The sequence below is a fragment of the Haemaphysalis longicornis genome, unplaced genomic scaffold (genome assembly GCF_048455015.1).
Source record: "Haemaphysalis longicornis isolate Haplotype H1 unplaced genomic scaffold, Haemaphysalis longicornis Haplotype H1 scaffold_7, whole genome shotgun sequence".
NCBI classification, from domain to species: Eukaryota; Metazoa; Arthropoda; class Arachnida; order Ixodida; family Ixodidae; genus Haemaphysalis; species Haemaphysalis longicornis.
In genome coordinates this window covers 16,284,887-16,302,673 of record NW_027526422.1, presented here as the reverse complement: position 1 = coordinate 16,302,673, position 17,787 = coordinate 16,284,887, and the positions used below count along the sequence as shown (strand labels likewise).

The following is a 17,787-nucleotide window of genomic DNA, read 5'->3' as shown; positions in this document are numbered from 1 at the left end:
GCCAAATAGAGCGAGCAAGGAGCGCGCGCGATTGAGCCACAGCGCTTCATCGCGAACATAATTACTTCATTGCACGTCATTAAAGATGTTTAGCGTGCACTTTAAAACAAGCGCGCGGAAGAAAATCGAAGCCCCCCTAATCGAAACCCGAGTCCCCCGACTAAATATATCTCCCAGCCTCGCACCGCAAGGGCCGATTGATGCGCCTGATCGCGCTTCCGAGGAGAAAACCGCGCCGCAAGAGAAACACGCGCCATTTCGGAGGGGAAAAAAAAAGGCGGGAAAAGAAGAAAAAAGCGCGCGGCGCGAGCCCGCACGCGCGTCCCGAACAACCACTTGGATCAACGGGAAACGTGACGTCGCCACGCCTCCCGGCCAATGGGAGCGCGGCAGAGAGAAGCGGTAACCACCCCTGACTTCTTTTTCTCCGGGCAGCTGCCGGGGGATCGAAGCGCAAGCCGCGCGGCAAGGCGTGGCGATGCTGCGCGGGGAAGCCGCCCTCCCGTACGACGGGAAGCACCGCGTCCGGCCGCTCTCCACTCGAACCGAACAGGGCTCGAAGCACGGCGGGCGCCGGCTGTCAGCGCTGCCGCCGCAAGCCACGTGACCGCCACGCGCCACGAGCGTCGGAAACGCCGAGACTCCGCACCCGGCGAAGCTCGGGTTTATGAGTTCGGAGGCGAGAATTGCCCCAAGAACCTCGACTAACTGCACTGGGGGACCTTCAAACGCGAACGGCGTTCGAGTTTCCTGCCCGGAAGACGCCATGAACGTAAACCATGCCTCGGATGTCCGGTGTCCCCAAGGAGTCGTTCGTTATCGCCAGGTCGAGTTCAGGAGGTGGAAAGGACAAAGGGATGTCAGGCACGTGAGCGGCGTCTTCTTCTTACCATAGTTCGCCCGTGTGTCTGTTAGTTCACCTTCCCGTCACCGGGATAGGTGAAGTCCGGTGTGAAGTTGGGCGGACCCGCCGGTAGCAGCTCAAAGAACCCGCAGTTTTCGGTGCTGCTGCGTCGGTGATGTCGGTCGTTGAGCGCCGATACCGTTAGCACTTGATCTAAGCACAGTTGTACCAGGACATTCGAGTCGTGGAAGCACGGTGTTTTCGCCAGGAGGATAATGAGACTGGCTCTGTAGCAGCCGTATGACGTAAGAACGAAGCGAAGTTTGTGACCGATGGACTCCGCTGCCTACCGGGCGCCTGACACACATCGGCGAGAAGAAGCCAGGAAAATGGTGACCTTCGCCACGGCCGCTTCGTTTTTCTGCGGAGGTCCATGAGCGCTGCTGGCAGTGCGCAACCGAACCGTTGCTCGGCCGTCATGAACACGCAGGCTTCGCCTCAGATGATGGCCGTGAGTATATGTCATCCCCTTTGCATCTTCGTCGTTGGCGTTGCTTATAGGAGGTATGTATAGACGAACGCAGGCATTAAGGATAAAGAAAATGGCGCAAGCACTGACCGAGGGCCATCAGTGCGAAGATAATGAAGCTCAGGCAGGCAGTGCGCACGTGCCAAGGGCCGGTGTATTGTAGCGAAGTGTTTTGTCGTTTCAGCAACGGGTGCATGTCGGTGCCGCGAAAGGAGGACTCGATGGCAGTTTGAAGTTCAAAGGCTAACTTGTTTTAATGACTTCAACTTTCAAGAACTTTCAGTGTATTGATTTTAAGCGTTGCACTTAGCACATGAAAATAAGAACAATCATCAATGATTCTTTTTAAGAAACATCAGCGTTCTGGCGAAATAACCCCGACGTGTGACGACCAGCATACGTCTCCCTGCGAGTCCCCCTTGGGCCGGAGAAACGGCTCACATCCGTATCAATCCCATTCACGGTATTGAAAGAGCGCACATGGCAACCACGTTTTGAGCCGATCGGGAGAACGCTTTTGGGGTCTACCCAAACGAATTGATCACGGAAAGACATTCAAGTTCAGCGGCATCCGTTCGGTTGAAAGAATTATTGTCGCGCGCACAGTACCTATATAATTTATAGAAAAGTCTAAAGTAAAAGAAGAAGAGGACAGACTCGAAAATTACGAAAAAAGAAACAACACAACGACGGCTTCGCTAGAATATTAAACGACAATCAACATGTACAATTACTCGTTCATCAAATTAAACTACTTGTATTAACACCTGCGTTGGATGTGGATGAGAACATGTTTGAGTTTCCCGCGCTGAAGCTTCGCGTGGGCTCTGAGGCGCGCCGTATACATATAGCGGTGGCTTTAATTCAACCAGCTCTTCTTTTTTGCCCCCATCATGAGCCGCCGGGGAATGTGTTCTTGTCGCACGGTGTGCGATGGTTGATCCTTCTTTCCTTGGCACCTGCAAATGATACAAGCAGCAATACGGTACCTCGCAGAAACATGCGCGCATGGCGCATGCAGCGAGCTTTTACATCAAATACAAAATCAGGAGGAGGTAACTATCAATCTATCTCGTTATTTTGTCTACATATAGTTCGAAAAAAACTGCAGACATTAGCGTTGTAAGCTCAATGGCTCTCACTGCCAGTGAGCAGGTCCGAACTCACCCGAGAAACATTTCACCTTCAATGCTAACAGTGCGGTAGTTGTAGAAGGGATACAAGTTATCATCGGAGCAGACAAATTTAACTCTCACCTCTGCTCTTAGTCCCGCCAGTGTAATTGAAATGGAGAAATAGAAGAGAATCGAATAGAGAAAATTACACCCAGTTCTACCCAGTGTAAAATCTGCTGAAGCAGCGGAGTTGTGGGTTGTCTTTACAAAGATGACATTTAGCTCCAACTTCTTTGCTGTACATAATGTTAGAGTCGTCTTAGCGGCTAATTGCCATACTTGTTTCCGGATAGTTCCGGTAAAATGACAGTTACTGCCGTTTTCTGTAACCATACGCCCCACGTATTGACGGCCGCCAGTATTCTGCAAGGTTTACAATTTCACTGTGAGCAAGCTATTTTGAACAAGTAAATGAAACTCGGCCTAATGGTATAGTTGTCTTAGCGTCTAATTGTAACATAATATTTTTCGGAATACTTCTGAAAACACGAGAGTTAGAGCCGCTTTGTGTAACCATACTCCCTCCGTAGTTAGTCATGCTTCACTGCGCAACAGGCAATGTGAGAAAGCCAGCTTTCAATAAACAAGGTTACACAGCTATTTTTAAAGTCGGTTTCACCTCTAAACACAATTGCATGACTGAAAAGACGTTGTTTCAAAGAAAATGTAAGTCGTTTTATATAAAAATATGAAGGCCCTGGGGCCTTTATTTATTTAATAATTAAATTCTCTATACTGGGAACCGGTTTTGGCGTGGGCGGAGAAGCCTGCTCCAGAGGGAGCGTGACACGATACCAGGACAGACGGTCGTCAAATCCAGTCCCAGAACAGCCTTGCTGCTAAAACTATGTTCGGTGTTCCATAAAGTTCACTAACTGTAAATTTGGCGTCCATATATAGTTGGGGTGCGGGGGAGCGCGACTTCCAAAAATGATGTACACGTGCGTTTGACGAGATAGCTTCGCTCGGGGTTTTATGATGGCTGGCAATGTTACGTAAAATGTCCCCTCGTATAGGCAGAGCCAATGGTATACGGTCCGCTCCCTGACAGTAGGTATACATACTCAACCCTGTCTAACATTGAACGCCATTGCGGTAGAGAACAGAGAACGACCAAGGACGCGGGTTCGACTCCCGGCCGCGGCGGCAGCTTTTCTGATGGAGGCGTAAAGCGAAAACTCCCGTGTGCGCGAGATTTTGTCGCACGTTAAAGATCCCCAGGTGGTCAAAATTAATCCGGAGCACTCCAATACGGCGCGCCTCATCTCCTGCGTTGCGTCGGCGCGTTAAACCCCACAATCAATCAATCAATCAATCAATCAATCAATCAATCAATCAATCAATCAATCAATCAATCAATCAATCAATCAATCAATCAATCCCGGTAGAGAACGAGTGTTTCATGGAGTAGCATTGTTACATCAATATGCTGGAGGCCCAAAAAGGGATTGATTATGAGATAAGTTGTCGCAAACAAATGTGGGTAATTATAAACTTATGCGGATTATGTAAATGTAATATGGCATCACATTTATAAACAACGATTGTGACGTCAGTTCCTTCGTGAGCAGAACGAGGTAACTCAGGCAAACATAAAAAGAAGAAACGGTTGAACGCAGAAAGAATCGCGCGGATTAAGCCCCCGCGAAAGCCACTAAACAATCAGAAGACGAGAATGCGGGAGTAGTGTGATATTAATCTTATCTCTTGACTGTGACCTCTAAAAAGCTCTAGATGGAGCTTCGCGTTCTACTAGACAGGTTGAAGACCCTCTCCTTGCATTTATTTGCATTTCTCGTCAGGGTATGCCCTCCTAAAAATGCCCGTTGCCACTCCCCGCGGTGCCTTTGTCGTTGCGGCGTTGTGCTGGTGAGCCCAAGGACGCGGGTTCTATCCCGGCCGCGGTGGCTGCTTTTCTGATGGAGGCGAAAATTGAAAACGCACGTGTGAGATTTGGGCGCGCGTTAAAGATCCCCGGGAGGTCAAAATAAATTGGGGCAATCAATCAATCAAAAATGTCCGCTGATCCGCTTTGCCACAAGTCACCTAGTGACTAATCGCTGGTTCGAAGGGAGCAAATAGGACGAAGAACGACGCAGGCGTGTGATTGGACTAAAATCTGATCTGCGCTGTTATATCAGGCAATGCAAAACGCCATGATGACGCTGCGTATTATCATTGCGCCGACCACACTTGATGAGTGCAACTCATGCACTGGGCCTCGTTACTAGCCTATTGCGATGATCAACTTTAAGAGCGGGCCATAAAATTCACGCCGTGTCGTTTTTGTTCCATTTTTCTTTCTTTTGTATACTTCGAAAAAAAAATGGCAACGTGATGACTGGTAGATATTGGTGGGAAAGGTAGAAAACACTGCGATAAGATAAAACAAATTTCACGTACAACATTTTCAAGATGGCACGCAAAAAGAAGAAATTTTGGCTTGACACATCAAGTTTGTTGTAACAAGAATATAAACTGAGCAACATCATTCTTTAACACTGGCAGGCGAAATTTTCTGGTCATGCTACTCTGAAGAAGTCTTTAAACTGTTGCTATGTGCTCAGCCTTTCACTGCGCCGATCCACTATTCTAGTTCACTATAGCTCCGCCCACTGTTTTAGGGGCGAAGCTCCTTAAGTCATGGGTCTGTCCATCCCTTGTGTCTCGTGGTACGTGACCGCCGCATGCTTTCGGAGATGTCGCAAAGTGGGCCGCGTTGCACGCGCAAGAACCGGCTGCAACCGGCAGCGCAAACTCGACACCGGGAGCGAGAGCTTGTCTGTGTTCGCCAACGGAGGCGCGAGCGCACGTGCACTGCGAGAGGGAGATCACGCAAGAGATCACGCCACGAACGCAGGCAGTCGTTCTCGGAGATCGAACGAGACGCAAGGACCTTTGCTCGTTTCCTCTCGTCTTGTTCGGGCAGAAGTTCGCCCTAAATAAAAGTTCTTTCTTTACCGTTGTGTCCCATCCTACGTGACAAATTGTGGTGGAGGTGCGGGGTAGTCCTCGATGGCGCGGGGTCTTTCACCAGGTCTGGGCCTGGGAGCATTGACTCCGAAAATACAAGTTGATTTGTACAATGTACGCACACAGTCTTACGTCTTTCTTAATGATGTAATGGGCGAACTTTCACGGGAGAGTTACGGTTACCGATGATCTCCCCCTCTCGAGCTTCGCCCCACTTATCATCATTCATTCCGTGGATATGGCGTGATTTTTTTACTCCATGGTTGCCTCCCTGTTTAGGCGCACTCAGGCCGATTTAGGTATGTGCGAGAGAAATCCGAGCAGGAAATGATACAGTTATCAAGTTGAAGTGAAAATGAATGGTGATATTACGTTATACATTGCATTTTTATATGCTCAGTACAGCGATGTGGGAACATTTAGCACCCATGATTCCGCTCGTCCATGCTGTAGGTATACCGCTGGCAACATGCGTCTATACCAGGTGGAGAGCGCACGGGTCGTCGCCGTCGGCCGCGGCGGAGAGCTGCTCTCCACAAAATACTCGCTAACCCCATTTGCTCCGCGCCTCCTCGGGGCTTTGAAAGAAACTTTCTCAGCGATGACACATTCGGGCTGTCATTGGCTGTGGCCGCATGCCGATCACAACGATGGCACGACTGCATCTGGGTTGCCAGTCGCACGTCGTGAGCCTCCTCCGACCAGCGAACGACGCCAAAACCCGTCCTAACAATCAGTCGTAACGATCAGTCGCATGCGAATCGCAAGCACCAGTCGTCCATGTGTCTCCCGGCAGCATGATTGCCGGATCGTATACGTATACATCAGCGAAATGTTCGCATAGCAAGCTAGCGTGTACACTCTAATTTGTGCTGCTGTGCCCAAGGACGCGGGTTCGATTCCCGGCCGCGGCGGCCGCTTTTCTGATGGAGGAGAAAAGCAAAAATGCCCGTGTGTGCGAGCATTCGGCGCACGTTAAAGATCCCCAGGTGGTCAAAATTAACCCGGAGCCCTTCCCTACGGCGCGCCTCATCGCCTGCGTTGCGTCGGCGCTTTAACCCTACAATCATCGTGTTCGAGATTTCGGCGCACGTTAAAGATCCGAAACTGGTCGAAATTAATCCGGAGCCGTCCCCTACGGCGCGCCACATCGCCTGTGTAGCGTCGATGCGTTAAACCCCACAATCAGTTATCAATCAAGTGCACACCCTGTGCATATTCGGCAAGTGTGCGTATTCGGCGAATGACGAAGCCCAACAATAATTTCAGTGAAAAAAAAAAAGGCATGTGCGCAGAAACAACATGCGAGACGTGCAATGTGTTTTGCATTGCGCAATGTCCCAGCGCAGATGCCCTTTTTCATTCAAATTAAATACTCGGTCGCGTCATTCGCCGAATTTGCACACTATGCCACTTCTATTGCTAATTCTGGAACTGTTGGTGAAGACGCTCTACGGGGACCTCGATAAGATTCGGGAAAATTTTGGTCAGTTGCGTTAGGCATGAGCAGTTACGTCACCTGGTCGACTGCGCAAACTACAGCGCCACTAGCACAATCCATTGATAAACGTGAGTGTGGACCTTCTTTTGAGCTGTGAAGGCGAACCTTGCGATTGAACAAGCACGCTGTTCATAGTTGGCATTAATAGCCCGTGGCACGCAGATTATAGACCCACAGCGTCGACGCGTGCCTTGCATACACATGTACTTCGATGAGCCATGCAGCAAATGACCTTAACAAGGGGCCAGCCTTGTCAATTGGGCACTCCTTCGCGTGGACCATTATAATGACCTGGCCTGTCCGTCTGCGGCGAAGTCTGCGTGCCATGATAAATTTCTCCTCGGCCTCTAGGAGCTTGTGACGGGCCATAAAACATGTACCTTTCTACCAGCAAAGAATCGTGGTGGAGTGGTTACGAATCCCGCGTTCGAAACAATGGAACCTGAAGTGTTTCCCTTTCACTCGAAAATTGGCTGAAGCATTTTATTCCTCGGAACCCGGACAAGTGGGTCCCCACACGCACAAGAATTTTAAGGCAGATTTGGTGGTGCTAAAGGCGTTGTATGCCCTGAAAAATGCTCCCATGACGAATAAGTTTTAAAAGGTTTATAGGAGGTACTGTCTACAAGCAAGAGTACCAGCAATATCCTCGAGATTGAAGTGAGTGATACCTTGAAAGTTCAGGTGAGACTCTATTCGATTAGTGTGGTCTCCGTATTTGATATGCAGTCAGCTCCGTGGAGGAAAAAAACGACGAAAGCTCACAGCGCTTCCGTGAGGCAGTCTGCGTAAAAATAGTTTGGAACAAACACGCTTTACCGCGCTACATAATACAACTGGGAGCTGTAAAAAACGCAATAACGCTGCGGCTCAAACTGATTTATTGATTGATGAGGCGCGCCGTAGTGGAGGGCTCCGGATTAATTCTGACCGCCTGGGGATCTTTAATGAGCGCCGAAATCTCGAATACACGGGTGTTTTCACTTTTCGCCTCCATCAGAAAAGCGGTCGCCGCGGCCGGGAATCGAACCCGCGTCCTCGTGCTCAGCAGCACAACGCCTGAGCCACCGATCCACCACGGCGGGTGCGGCTCAAACTACAAAATGAAGTTGCAACATTCACACCAGATGTCTTGTCAAAGCACCCGTCGTATTGAGGGCGGAGAACCACACTGGGCGTTTCATTGGGACAGACGTGGTAGCCAACACAGACTTCGTCGCGCTGTCCTCAGCCGAAGTTCGCGAGTTGCCGTTCTTCAATTGATGCCTACAGAACTCGTACACAATGGTTGGAAATAACCCGCAACACTTCGCGAAGAAACACGACACACGCGAACCCCGGTGTTACGTGGACTTCGTGATTGAACCCAGGGGGGGTTGAGATGCATGTATGTATGTATTTATTGTACAATAGAAAGAAAGGAAGGTCCACCAGCAGGCGTAAATTGTCTCGCCTAGGAGCGGACACCGGAGCGCCTAGATGCATTTACAAAGTAAGAAAAATTACCGAGTCAATCTTCGAAGGAACGGGAAAGAACACGAAAAGGGAAGGCAGTAGATAGACAAGCAAACGCTTACGCAGATACATGCGTACACATATGAAACTAGAGTAGGCGTGGCATGCCGGTTTTTTGGGCCTGGATAGGTGCAGGAATGTACATGTTCACGTGAATGCGCATCTAATCCAAGACTGGGCTGTAGGGATCACATGGCGTCGCATGAACACGTAATAGAAGCAAGGCGGCATCGTAGCGGTTCCGGAAAAGCAGGATGAGGCCCTTTTCTACGAATCCTTACTTCAGATTGGCTTGCGTGTGGCGCTTTATTTTCTCAATACTATGCACTCGTACTTGTGCACTAACATGAATGTTGCTTTCACAAAAAAGACACCGCTGTACAGGATTCTAAGTCCAAGTGAATACTGCAGCGTGTGTATATCTAAACAAAGAGAAAAAACAAGAACATGCTGTTAATAACTGGATAAAACCAATGCCATTGAGCGCCAGTACTGGGTACCGGTTAATGACGCAGAACTTGGAGGAACTTTGAAGGAAGCCAGCACACTCACCAAAGAGCCACAGAAAGAAGGTCGATGGATTCCGGAGTAGCATTCGTTGATATGAAGTGAGCTTTGCGGATTAAGGAATGATTATGTGTTCCTCGTGCAGGAGACGTGGTCCTAAGCTTCTTCCCTATTCGTGGGTGCTACTATATAAGATAACTAGAGAACTGGCGCACAACTTGGGAGCCACATTTATAAAGACAGAATTTTGTTTTTGCAAATAATATAAAGCACATGACTGGATTCACGTCAGCAAAAGCTGAAAATAATCAGCACGTGTAATGTAAAGCTCGTTTAGGCGAACATTTATTCACGCTAAACTACGAGAAAACAAACATATCAACAAAATCTGCAAAAAAGTCTAGAAGCAAATAACATGAAGTCTTCAGAAAAATACAGCAGGAACAATGGGAGCAAATTAAGGGAAGGGGTCGTAAGCACTGGAATTAGGCCCGTGAGAAAACGGCTCAAAAAATAGAAATCCGCTTAAAACGAAAGAAAAAAAAAAACAAACTCGGCGAGAATGAAGCTATACAGTGCACACGTGGCAGCAAATGGACATGTCCACCGAACCCCGCTTGCGCCGTCGCAAACACAGTTAATGGTAATGGCTCATGTTTATTCAAGCAACATTCGCAGCGGGCAATTGTATACGCAGTCCGCGCGCAAACCTCAGCAGTCAGCCAAGCGTGCCATGCGCTCTACACGCGGTGCATCGGGCTCGAACCTCGCGGCGTCTGGCGGCAACGTTGGTGTACGTTGCGTCCATCGCGAGCAGCGACTAACTCCCACGCGGCCCCTCGCCTGTATGTACCGGTGCAGTGATACAGCCGCTACGACTCTACTGCGTGGTTTGTCCGATTGAACAGCGTCCAACAACTTTTAGTCACGAAAGCCTTCCCTTGAAATCCAAGAAACCTCAGGGGGTTTCCTTTCTTGGCAACTCTAAAGAGAAACAAACAAAAAACAAACCAGCAGGAAGGGTGGTCAGGTTAGTCAATTACCTAATTAGAAAAACGGCCCAGAGAAGGCAATCTGCAGGCCTTCTCTTGACTCAGAGGCGTTATCCCAGCCTGTCGCACAATCGCCGCTCCAGTGTAGAGCATCGGCTGTCACCCGTGTTCCGGTCGGCGTCCTCGGTGCAGCAACGGTGTCTGAATTTTAAGCACAAGCAGTTTTGCCCGGCTCGCGACTCGTCGCGCCGTGCTTGCTAAGTGATCCCGTGTGGCGGCAGTAGTCTCGTCTGTCGAAGAGGCCGTGGGAAGAAAGGGGCTCGGGAGGGCGATATGCAAGCCTCGGTGTCCAAACTCGACCCGCTTCGGCCTGCGGCTGTGCAAAGCGTGGCCGCACTCTTTTCATCGGCGCCGGACGGCGCTCGGACAGCGACCTAAAGCGACAGGGCCATAGAGGTGACGAGGAGGCGGCTGGAGTGGTGATGGAAGAAAAGTAGGGAAGAGAGTGCATGGACGTAGGATGAGTAATATACCGAATTAGAATTTATAACAAAAGAGGGGGAGGTAAAGAGGGGTGCAAGGGCAGGAAGAGGGGGGGGGGGAGCGATGTGGGTTTAAAACCGGGAGGGGGGAGGGGGGATAATCCACTAGGTCAGTGAAGGGTAGGGCAAACAATAGAATAACGCAGGTAAGTCGGTTGGTGACAACCGACGTCCCGATACAAAGGGAGGGCCTCTAATTACCATAATCATCGAACAAGCCCGGGGAAACGCCGTCGTGCTTCCTTCAATTATTGTTTAAAGGGGGAAGAGGGGGTGCGCATGCATTCATACATTTGCAAATGCCCCCACACTTTTTTTTTTCGATAAAGCAAAAAAGCAAAGTCTCCTTCACTATCGATCAAATAACCACGAATTCAATCTTTAAAAATCGTTACTGCTGATATACAACGTTTATCAGTCACTAACTTTTTTGAGGCGGATGAAATTAGAAGCCTTTCCCAGGTACAGGCGTGGCGTCTTCTACAGAAAACCCCCTTCCCCAAACCCGCAAAAGTCAACCTTATCCCCCCTTCTCTATACCCCTCCCCAGATTGCCCTGCATGCGGAGCCCTCGCGCCCCTTCCTCACATCCTGCGAGGATGTCCTAAAGACCCGTTTCCCCCAATTACTAGTGAAGAGCAGCGGAAGAAGGTGCTGGGGAGCTCAGACCCAGAGGTGCAAACCGCCATGGTAACCGCCAGGTGCAAACCCAAGTAGCCACCCGGCACAAGCTGGGGGCCACTACAGCCCCTTAGACCACAGAACGACCAATAAAGTTATTCTCTCTCTGTCTCTACATACGTACGTACGTACGGACGTACATACATACATACACATACATCCATACATACATACGTGCACACGTACATACATACATACATACATACATACATACATACATACATACATACATACATACATACATACATACATACATACATACATACATGCATGCATACATACGTGCACACGTACACACATACATACATACATACATACATACATACATACATACATACATACATACACACATACATACATACTTACATACGTGCACACACACACACATACATACATACATACATACATACATACATACATACATACATACATACATACATACATACATACATACATAAAGTGCGTACCTGCAGAATATATAAATTTCGACTCAAGCAACATGCTACCGCCGCTAGCCTCTTCGCAGCGTCAGTATTGCTGACATTCTTGTTGTTTTTGTCAGCTTCTTTGTACCTCGGCCCACTTGCCGGCCGTAAGTTGCTCGACGTCCCCACGGGGCCCTGAAAAAGCGGGCGTCTCGGCGGAGGGGACGGTGCCTGCGCGGGCGTCGACTGATCGGATGAAGTGCCCGAGAACGCGCACCGGCGTTGGCAGCAGTATTTGGTTTCTTGCGCGCCAGTAATCAGCCAACGGCCAAGTTGTACGCGGCCAGGGAGCGCGCAACCCTTTTCTAATTAATGGAGCATCGAGCCCATGGCCGCACGGGGCAAGGTCGGATCGTCGGGACCTCTTGTAATTAGTGTCCGGGTCGCCTTGCGCACCGGAGGCGTCCGCTGCGGCTTCTCTCCGGGGCTCGCGTGGATCCGGTGACACGTGCAGCTCCCAATTCCCGGCGGGGAACAAACCAGGCTCCGTCTTCTTCGTCCTATAGCTGCAGCGTGCAGCATGCACGCACAGCGGCACGGAAACGTGACTTCCTTGAGAGCGCGGGCGGGTCGCTTACGCCGCGGATTGGACGGGCGTGTGCTGTCGTCTGCATACTGGCTTGTGAAGCAGACGATGGCACTAAAATCGCGTATTGATTGATTGATTGATTGATTGATTGATTGATTGATTGATTGATTGATTGATTGATTGATTGATTGATTGATTGATTGATTGAGTTATTGATTGAGGGGACTCGAACCCCAAAGAGGGTTATACGTTACAGGAAGGAGTTAATTAAGTGGCACGTCCTCAGTGGTTTGTCAGGCTCGCCTTAAACTGCGATAGTAACAGTAGTATAATAGTAGCAGTAGAACTTTATTTTGGAGAGCAGACGACCTGTTTTCGGTCCTGGGGGGATGGCGTCCAGATATCCTGGAATGCCTTGGGCCCTAGCCGTCTGCCTCGCCCTGTCCACAAGTCAAAGTCGGCCCTGCAGGGTCGGGGCTGTTGAGATGGGCGCCTCACACAGCTCCTTTCTTAATTGGGTAACTCTTTTTTTTTTTTTTTGAATGGAAGAATCAAGCGAACTAAGCACTGATTCTCCGCAAATCAACCCCGAAACTTCTGGATGTTTCGGCGCAGTGAAAGGAAGAAGGGTAAATGCGCATGTCACAGAAGACGTGTGCAACATTTTTCGGTAGTCAACCCATCCCATGGGCATCGCCTTCTGGCGCTGATTTTCGAGACAATAGCGAGTTTTAGCTGACCATTTTTCGCGGTCCGCTCCGCTCCGATAGCAAGCGGAAGCGCCATTGCGCATGCGTGGCGCGCTTGGCCGCAAACGGCATTGGCTCCGGTTGCGCTTGCGGGCCGCTGATACCGGAGCGGACCGTCGAAAACGGTCAGCTAAAACTGATTGATTGATTGTGGGGTTTAACGCGCCGACGCAACGCAGGCGATGAGGCGCGCCGTAGTGGAGGGCTCCGGATTAATTTTGACCACCTGGGGATCTTTATCGTGCGCCGAAATCTCGTACACACGGGCGTTTTTGCTTTTCGCCTCCATCCGAAAAGCGGCCGCCGCGGCCGGGAATCGAACCCGCGACCTCGTGCTCAGCAGCGCAACGCCTTAGCCACTGAGCCACCGCGGCGGGTTGGTCAGCTAAAACTCTCTATTATAGTTTTGCGTCGTCTAGCTCTACTTAAGACGCAGCGTGAGCTTCAACTCTGGCCTTCGGCTGCACAGGCGCTTGTCCCGCAAAAAACGAAAGGCAATGGAAACTGGTTCAATAGTGACGAGAAGGCGCTTTTTAGTTGACAATTGTGGATGAATTAAAGCAACCTTGCAGTTTGCCGTTTAAGCACAATGGTTGTTCTTTTGGAACGACCACAATCTGTGGAGTCGCTTTTGGATTATCTTATAACATCGGAGCTGTTGCTGCTGGAAATAATGTGGGCAGCGTAATCAGAAACCTTGAGTCATAGTTACTCGCGCCGTTTCCCGCTCTCATGAGCACGCGCATCACGAGGAGCGCCCGTCGTCGTCCAGGATTGCGGCTGACGCTCGCAAAAAAAAAAATGCAAAGAAAACAGTTCACGTTGTTGCGACGTTGCCATTCCACCGCTGGCAACCCGTTGTTGCATTCGGGCAGGCGTACCCAAGCCGAGCTTCGTCGCCTCCGTCATGCGAGTGGTAGCGTAGCGTAGTGAAGCGAGCGGCCAGCAAATGTTGCTGCCTTGGCGGTGACGGCAAGAAGCCGAAGGCAAACTTAACTGGTTTACTGCATGGCGAGGGATGAGCGGAAGAAATACAGGAACAATGCCCTGACGGGCGAGGTTACACAACAGGACTCGAGCAGAGTGACAGCATTGATTTTCTGCTCCAACAGAAATGAACTTCCGCGCTTATGGAGCTCTTGTTCAATCCCAAAGCGTTAACGGTCAAACAAGCCTTCCCTCTTGTTTTTGCACACGGCGCGAGATGGTACAGCCACACATAACGCTCTTCGGTAGTAGTGGCACACCTGAGTCCGATAGAGGGGAGAGATGAGGTCTCGGCAACGGTGTCCGCGTCCTTCGGGCATGTAGCCACACGGCGCGTTTGCCGCCTCCGAAGTTTGATTCACGCAGACAGCGAGGCGCCAGCGATCCGGCCTTTTCCAGGCATGTTGCGGCTTGTTGGGATCCGTTGACTGTCGGTGCAACCTGAGCCACCGACGCAGAGGCGCCCACTCAAAAGACGCCCGTAGTGGAGGCTCCGCCACAAATCAGAAAAGCGCTGCACGAAGCTTGCAGCACAGCGGCGCGCTGATTCGCAACAAAGTGCGTCCGCGCCTCAAGGGGGGAGCACACGGCAGCTCGCTCTAGAGGCAGTTCGTGAAGCCAGTTGCCGCCTGTTCTAGCGCTTGCTGACGCGTTCCACGTTGGGAGAAATGTGAAAGACTGCCGACAAAATGATCCCGGCCCGCCAGCCATGGATATGACGATGACTACTACTGCCACCACAGTTAAAAGTGATAACGGAGCATGTAAATAAATAATTTCCAACCTAATGCAATGCGTGGTGGTGTGTCATTAAAGGGACAGACAACCGATTTTTGTCGCGTATATGTTCTCTAGCTCATATGAAAGCCAGCGTTTTATATAGCCCGGTAACAACAAGCAATTTTTAAACAAACTGGCGGAAATAATTTTAATTTGGGTGCAAACTTCCTGAAATCGGAAGGGTGGCGGTTCGTAGTGTCGAAACTTGACACTACAATATGTGTCCCTGTCACGTGACCTTCAAACCTAGCAGCTACTGTAACTGCTGAAACGTTTATTTACGTATTGAAAACCTTTTAACACAAGTATTTGTACAAGCTTAAATAGTATATTGTCACGAAGACAAGGACGATGCAGTGGTGTTGAATGAGAAACACGTTTATTGGAGCGAACTTGTGCTCCCCTAACAACTCAAAAGAATACAGAGGCGGCGAAGCAGCGGTCAACAAAGTGACTTGCACAGGCGAGTGTCGTCGAATCGAATGCCCCGGCGTCCGCACTGCAGGCTTTTTATCTTTTGGCGCGCGCGGTTCTCGAAACGTCGATTCGCATCGAGAACATAGTAGATCCAAGAAGATTATTCTGGGCTGTTCACGTTAGATCGGAATGCTCTCCCTATCACAACAGATAACACATGCGGCACAGAAAGAAAGAATGGAACACGCGCTTCCCTTGGCGCAGAGATAACACAGACCGGCGCAGCCGGGCGGTAAAAGCAAAACACAAATAAACAAACCCAATGTATGGTTCGCGGCATTACCCCCCCCTCTAAGAGTGCATCGACCCGATGCTAACATAAGCGACAGTACGAACAAATGAAAATAAAAGTTCGTCATCGTCCGTAGAAAGGTTTTAAGCGAACCACGTGGACGACTTCAGGCCGCGTGCGTCGTCGTGATGTGCCGGAGTCACCATCGGGGATCACTTCGTAGGTAAGTTGGCCAACACGTCGTAGAATCTGGTAGGGTCCGAAATACCTTCGCAGGAGCTTCTCACTGAGTCCGCGTCGTCGGATGGGAGTCCAAACCCACACACGATCCCCTGGTTGATACTCGGCGTCTCGGCGTCGGAGGTTGTAGCGGCCCGCATCCACCAGCTGCTGGTCCGTTATACGAACTCGAGCGAGCTGGCGGGCCTCCTCCGCACGTTGAAGATATCCGTGGACGTCGGCGTTGAGGTCGTCGTCTTCTACGTGCGGAAGCATGGCGTCGAGCATCGTAGTCGGCCTTCTACCGTAGACAAGCTCGAACGGCGTCAGCTGTGTCGTCTCCTGGATAGCCGTGTTGTACGCAAACGTGACATACGGGAGCACTTCGTCCCAAGTCTTATGTTCAACGTCAACGTACATTGACAGCATATCTGCGATTGTCTTGTTCAGACGTTCTGTTAGTCCGTTCGTTTGGGGGTGGTACGCCGTCGTTCTTCGGTGATCCGTGTTGCTGTAGCGTAATACTCCTTGCATCAGCTCCGCAGTAAATGCCGTTCCGCGGTCTGTGATTAGGACTTCCGGGGCTCCATGTCGCAGCACAACCTGGCTTATAAAGAACTTCGCCACTTCTTGTGCAGTCCCCCTCGGAAGAGCGGCGGTCTCTGCGTAGCGCGTCATGTAGTCTGTCGCTACGACAATCCACTTGTTCTGTGATCGTGACGTAGGGAACGGGCCTAAAAGGTCCATTCCAATCTGTTGAAATGGTCTCGATGGGACGGCGATCGGTTGCAGAAGTCCGGCGGGTCTTGTCGGCGGCGTTTTTCGTCGCTGGCAGTCACGGCAGCTCCGGACGTAGTGGGTGACGTCAGAGGTAAGGCCGGGCCAGTAGTACCTCGCCTTGATTTTTCCGATAGTGCGGGCTGTGCCCAGATGTCCAGAAGACGGGTCGTCGTGGCACGCTTCCAAAATTTCGTCACGAAGGTCCGCGGGGATGACGAGAAGGTAATTCGCTCTTGTTCCGGGGCTGAAATTCTTCTTCACAAGGACGGAGTTTCTCAGGCTGAATGCTGGTAAACTGCGTTTGAAGGTCCTAGGAACGGCAACGTTGCATCCCTCGAGGTACTCGATTATGACGCGTAAGTCGGGGTCGGCACGCTGCTGGGCGGCTAGGTCGCTCTCCGTCACGATCCCGAAGAACGCGCTGTCTTCATCAGAGTCTTGTGGTGGTGGGTCGACGGGGGCGCGGGACAGGCAGTCGGCGTCGGAGTGTTTCCTGCCGGATTTATAAACGACTGTAACGTCGAACTCCTGCAGGCGCAAGCTCCACCGCCCAAGACGGCCAGAGGGGTCCTTCAAATTGGCGAGCCAACACAGCGCATGGTGGTCTGTTACAACCTTGAATGGCCTTCCATACACGTATGGGCGAAATTTTGAAATCGCCCATATAATAGCCAGGCACTCTTTCTCAGAGGCAGAATAGTTTTTCTCCTCCTTCGACAGACCACGGCTAGCATAGGCGATTACCCTTTCGCAGCCGCTTTGCTTTTGGACAAGGACGGCACCCAAGCCTATATCACTGGCGTCCGTATGCATTTCCGTTTCGGCATTTCCGTCGAAATGAGCGAGCACGGGCGGGCTTTGCAGGCGTTTTTGCAGCTCGCCGAATGCTTTTTCTTGGTCGTTTTCCCAGCTGAAAGGGGTGCTATCTTTCGTCAAGCGCGTGAGTGGCTCTGCAATGCGTGCGAAGTTTGCGACGAAGCGCCGGTAGTATGCGCACAGCCCGAGAAATCTCCGCACGCCCTTCTTGTCTTTTGGCCTTGGGAAGTTCGCAATGGCTGAAGTTTTTGCCGGGTCAGGTAGGACTCCCGCGGCGTTGACGACGTGGCCCAAGAACTTGAGTTCCCCGTATGCGAAACGGCACTTTTCAGGCTTCAGCGTCAACCCCGACGTACGAATGGCCTCGAGTACAGACTCCAACCTTGCAAGGTGTTCGTCGAAAGTCCGGGCGAATACCACTACGTCGTCGAGGTATACGAGGCAGGTGTGCCACTTAAGGCCAGCTAGCACAGT

The 17,787-nt window shown here is 50.7% G+C and overlaps 1 protein-coding gene across 1 annotated transcript in view; it reads left to right on the top strand.

Moving 5' to 3' along the window:
- The first annotated feature begins 482 nt into the window (after positions 1-482).
- The window catches only part of Fuss (SKI family transcriptional corepressor fussel), a 77,067-nt gene continuing 59,762 nt past the window's right edge, over positions 483-17,787 (top strand). The window contains exon 1 of the mRNA XM_077676089.1: positions 483-1,355. Coding sequence (XP_077532215.1) covers positions 1,278-1,355 — 78 coding nt within the window. The 5' untranslated portion in view covers positions 483-1,277. The remainder of the gene's footprint in view (positions 1,356-17,787) is intronic.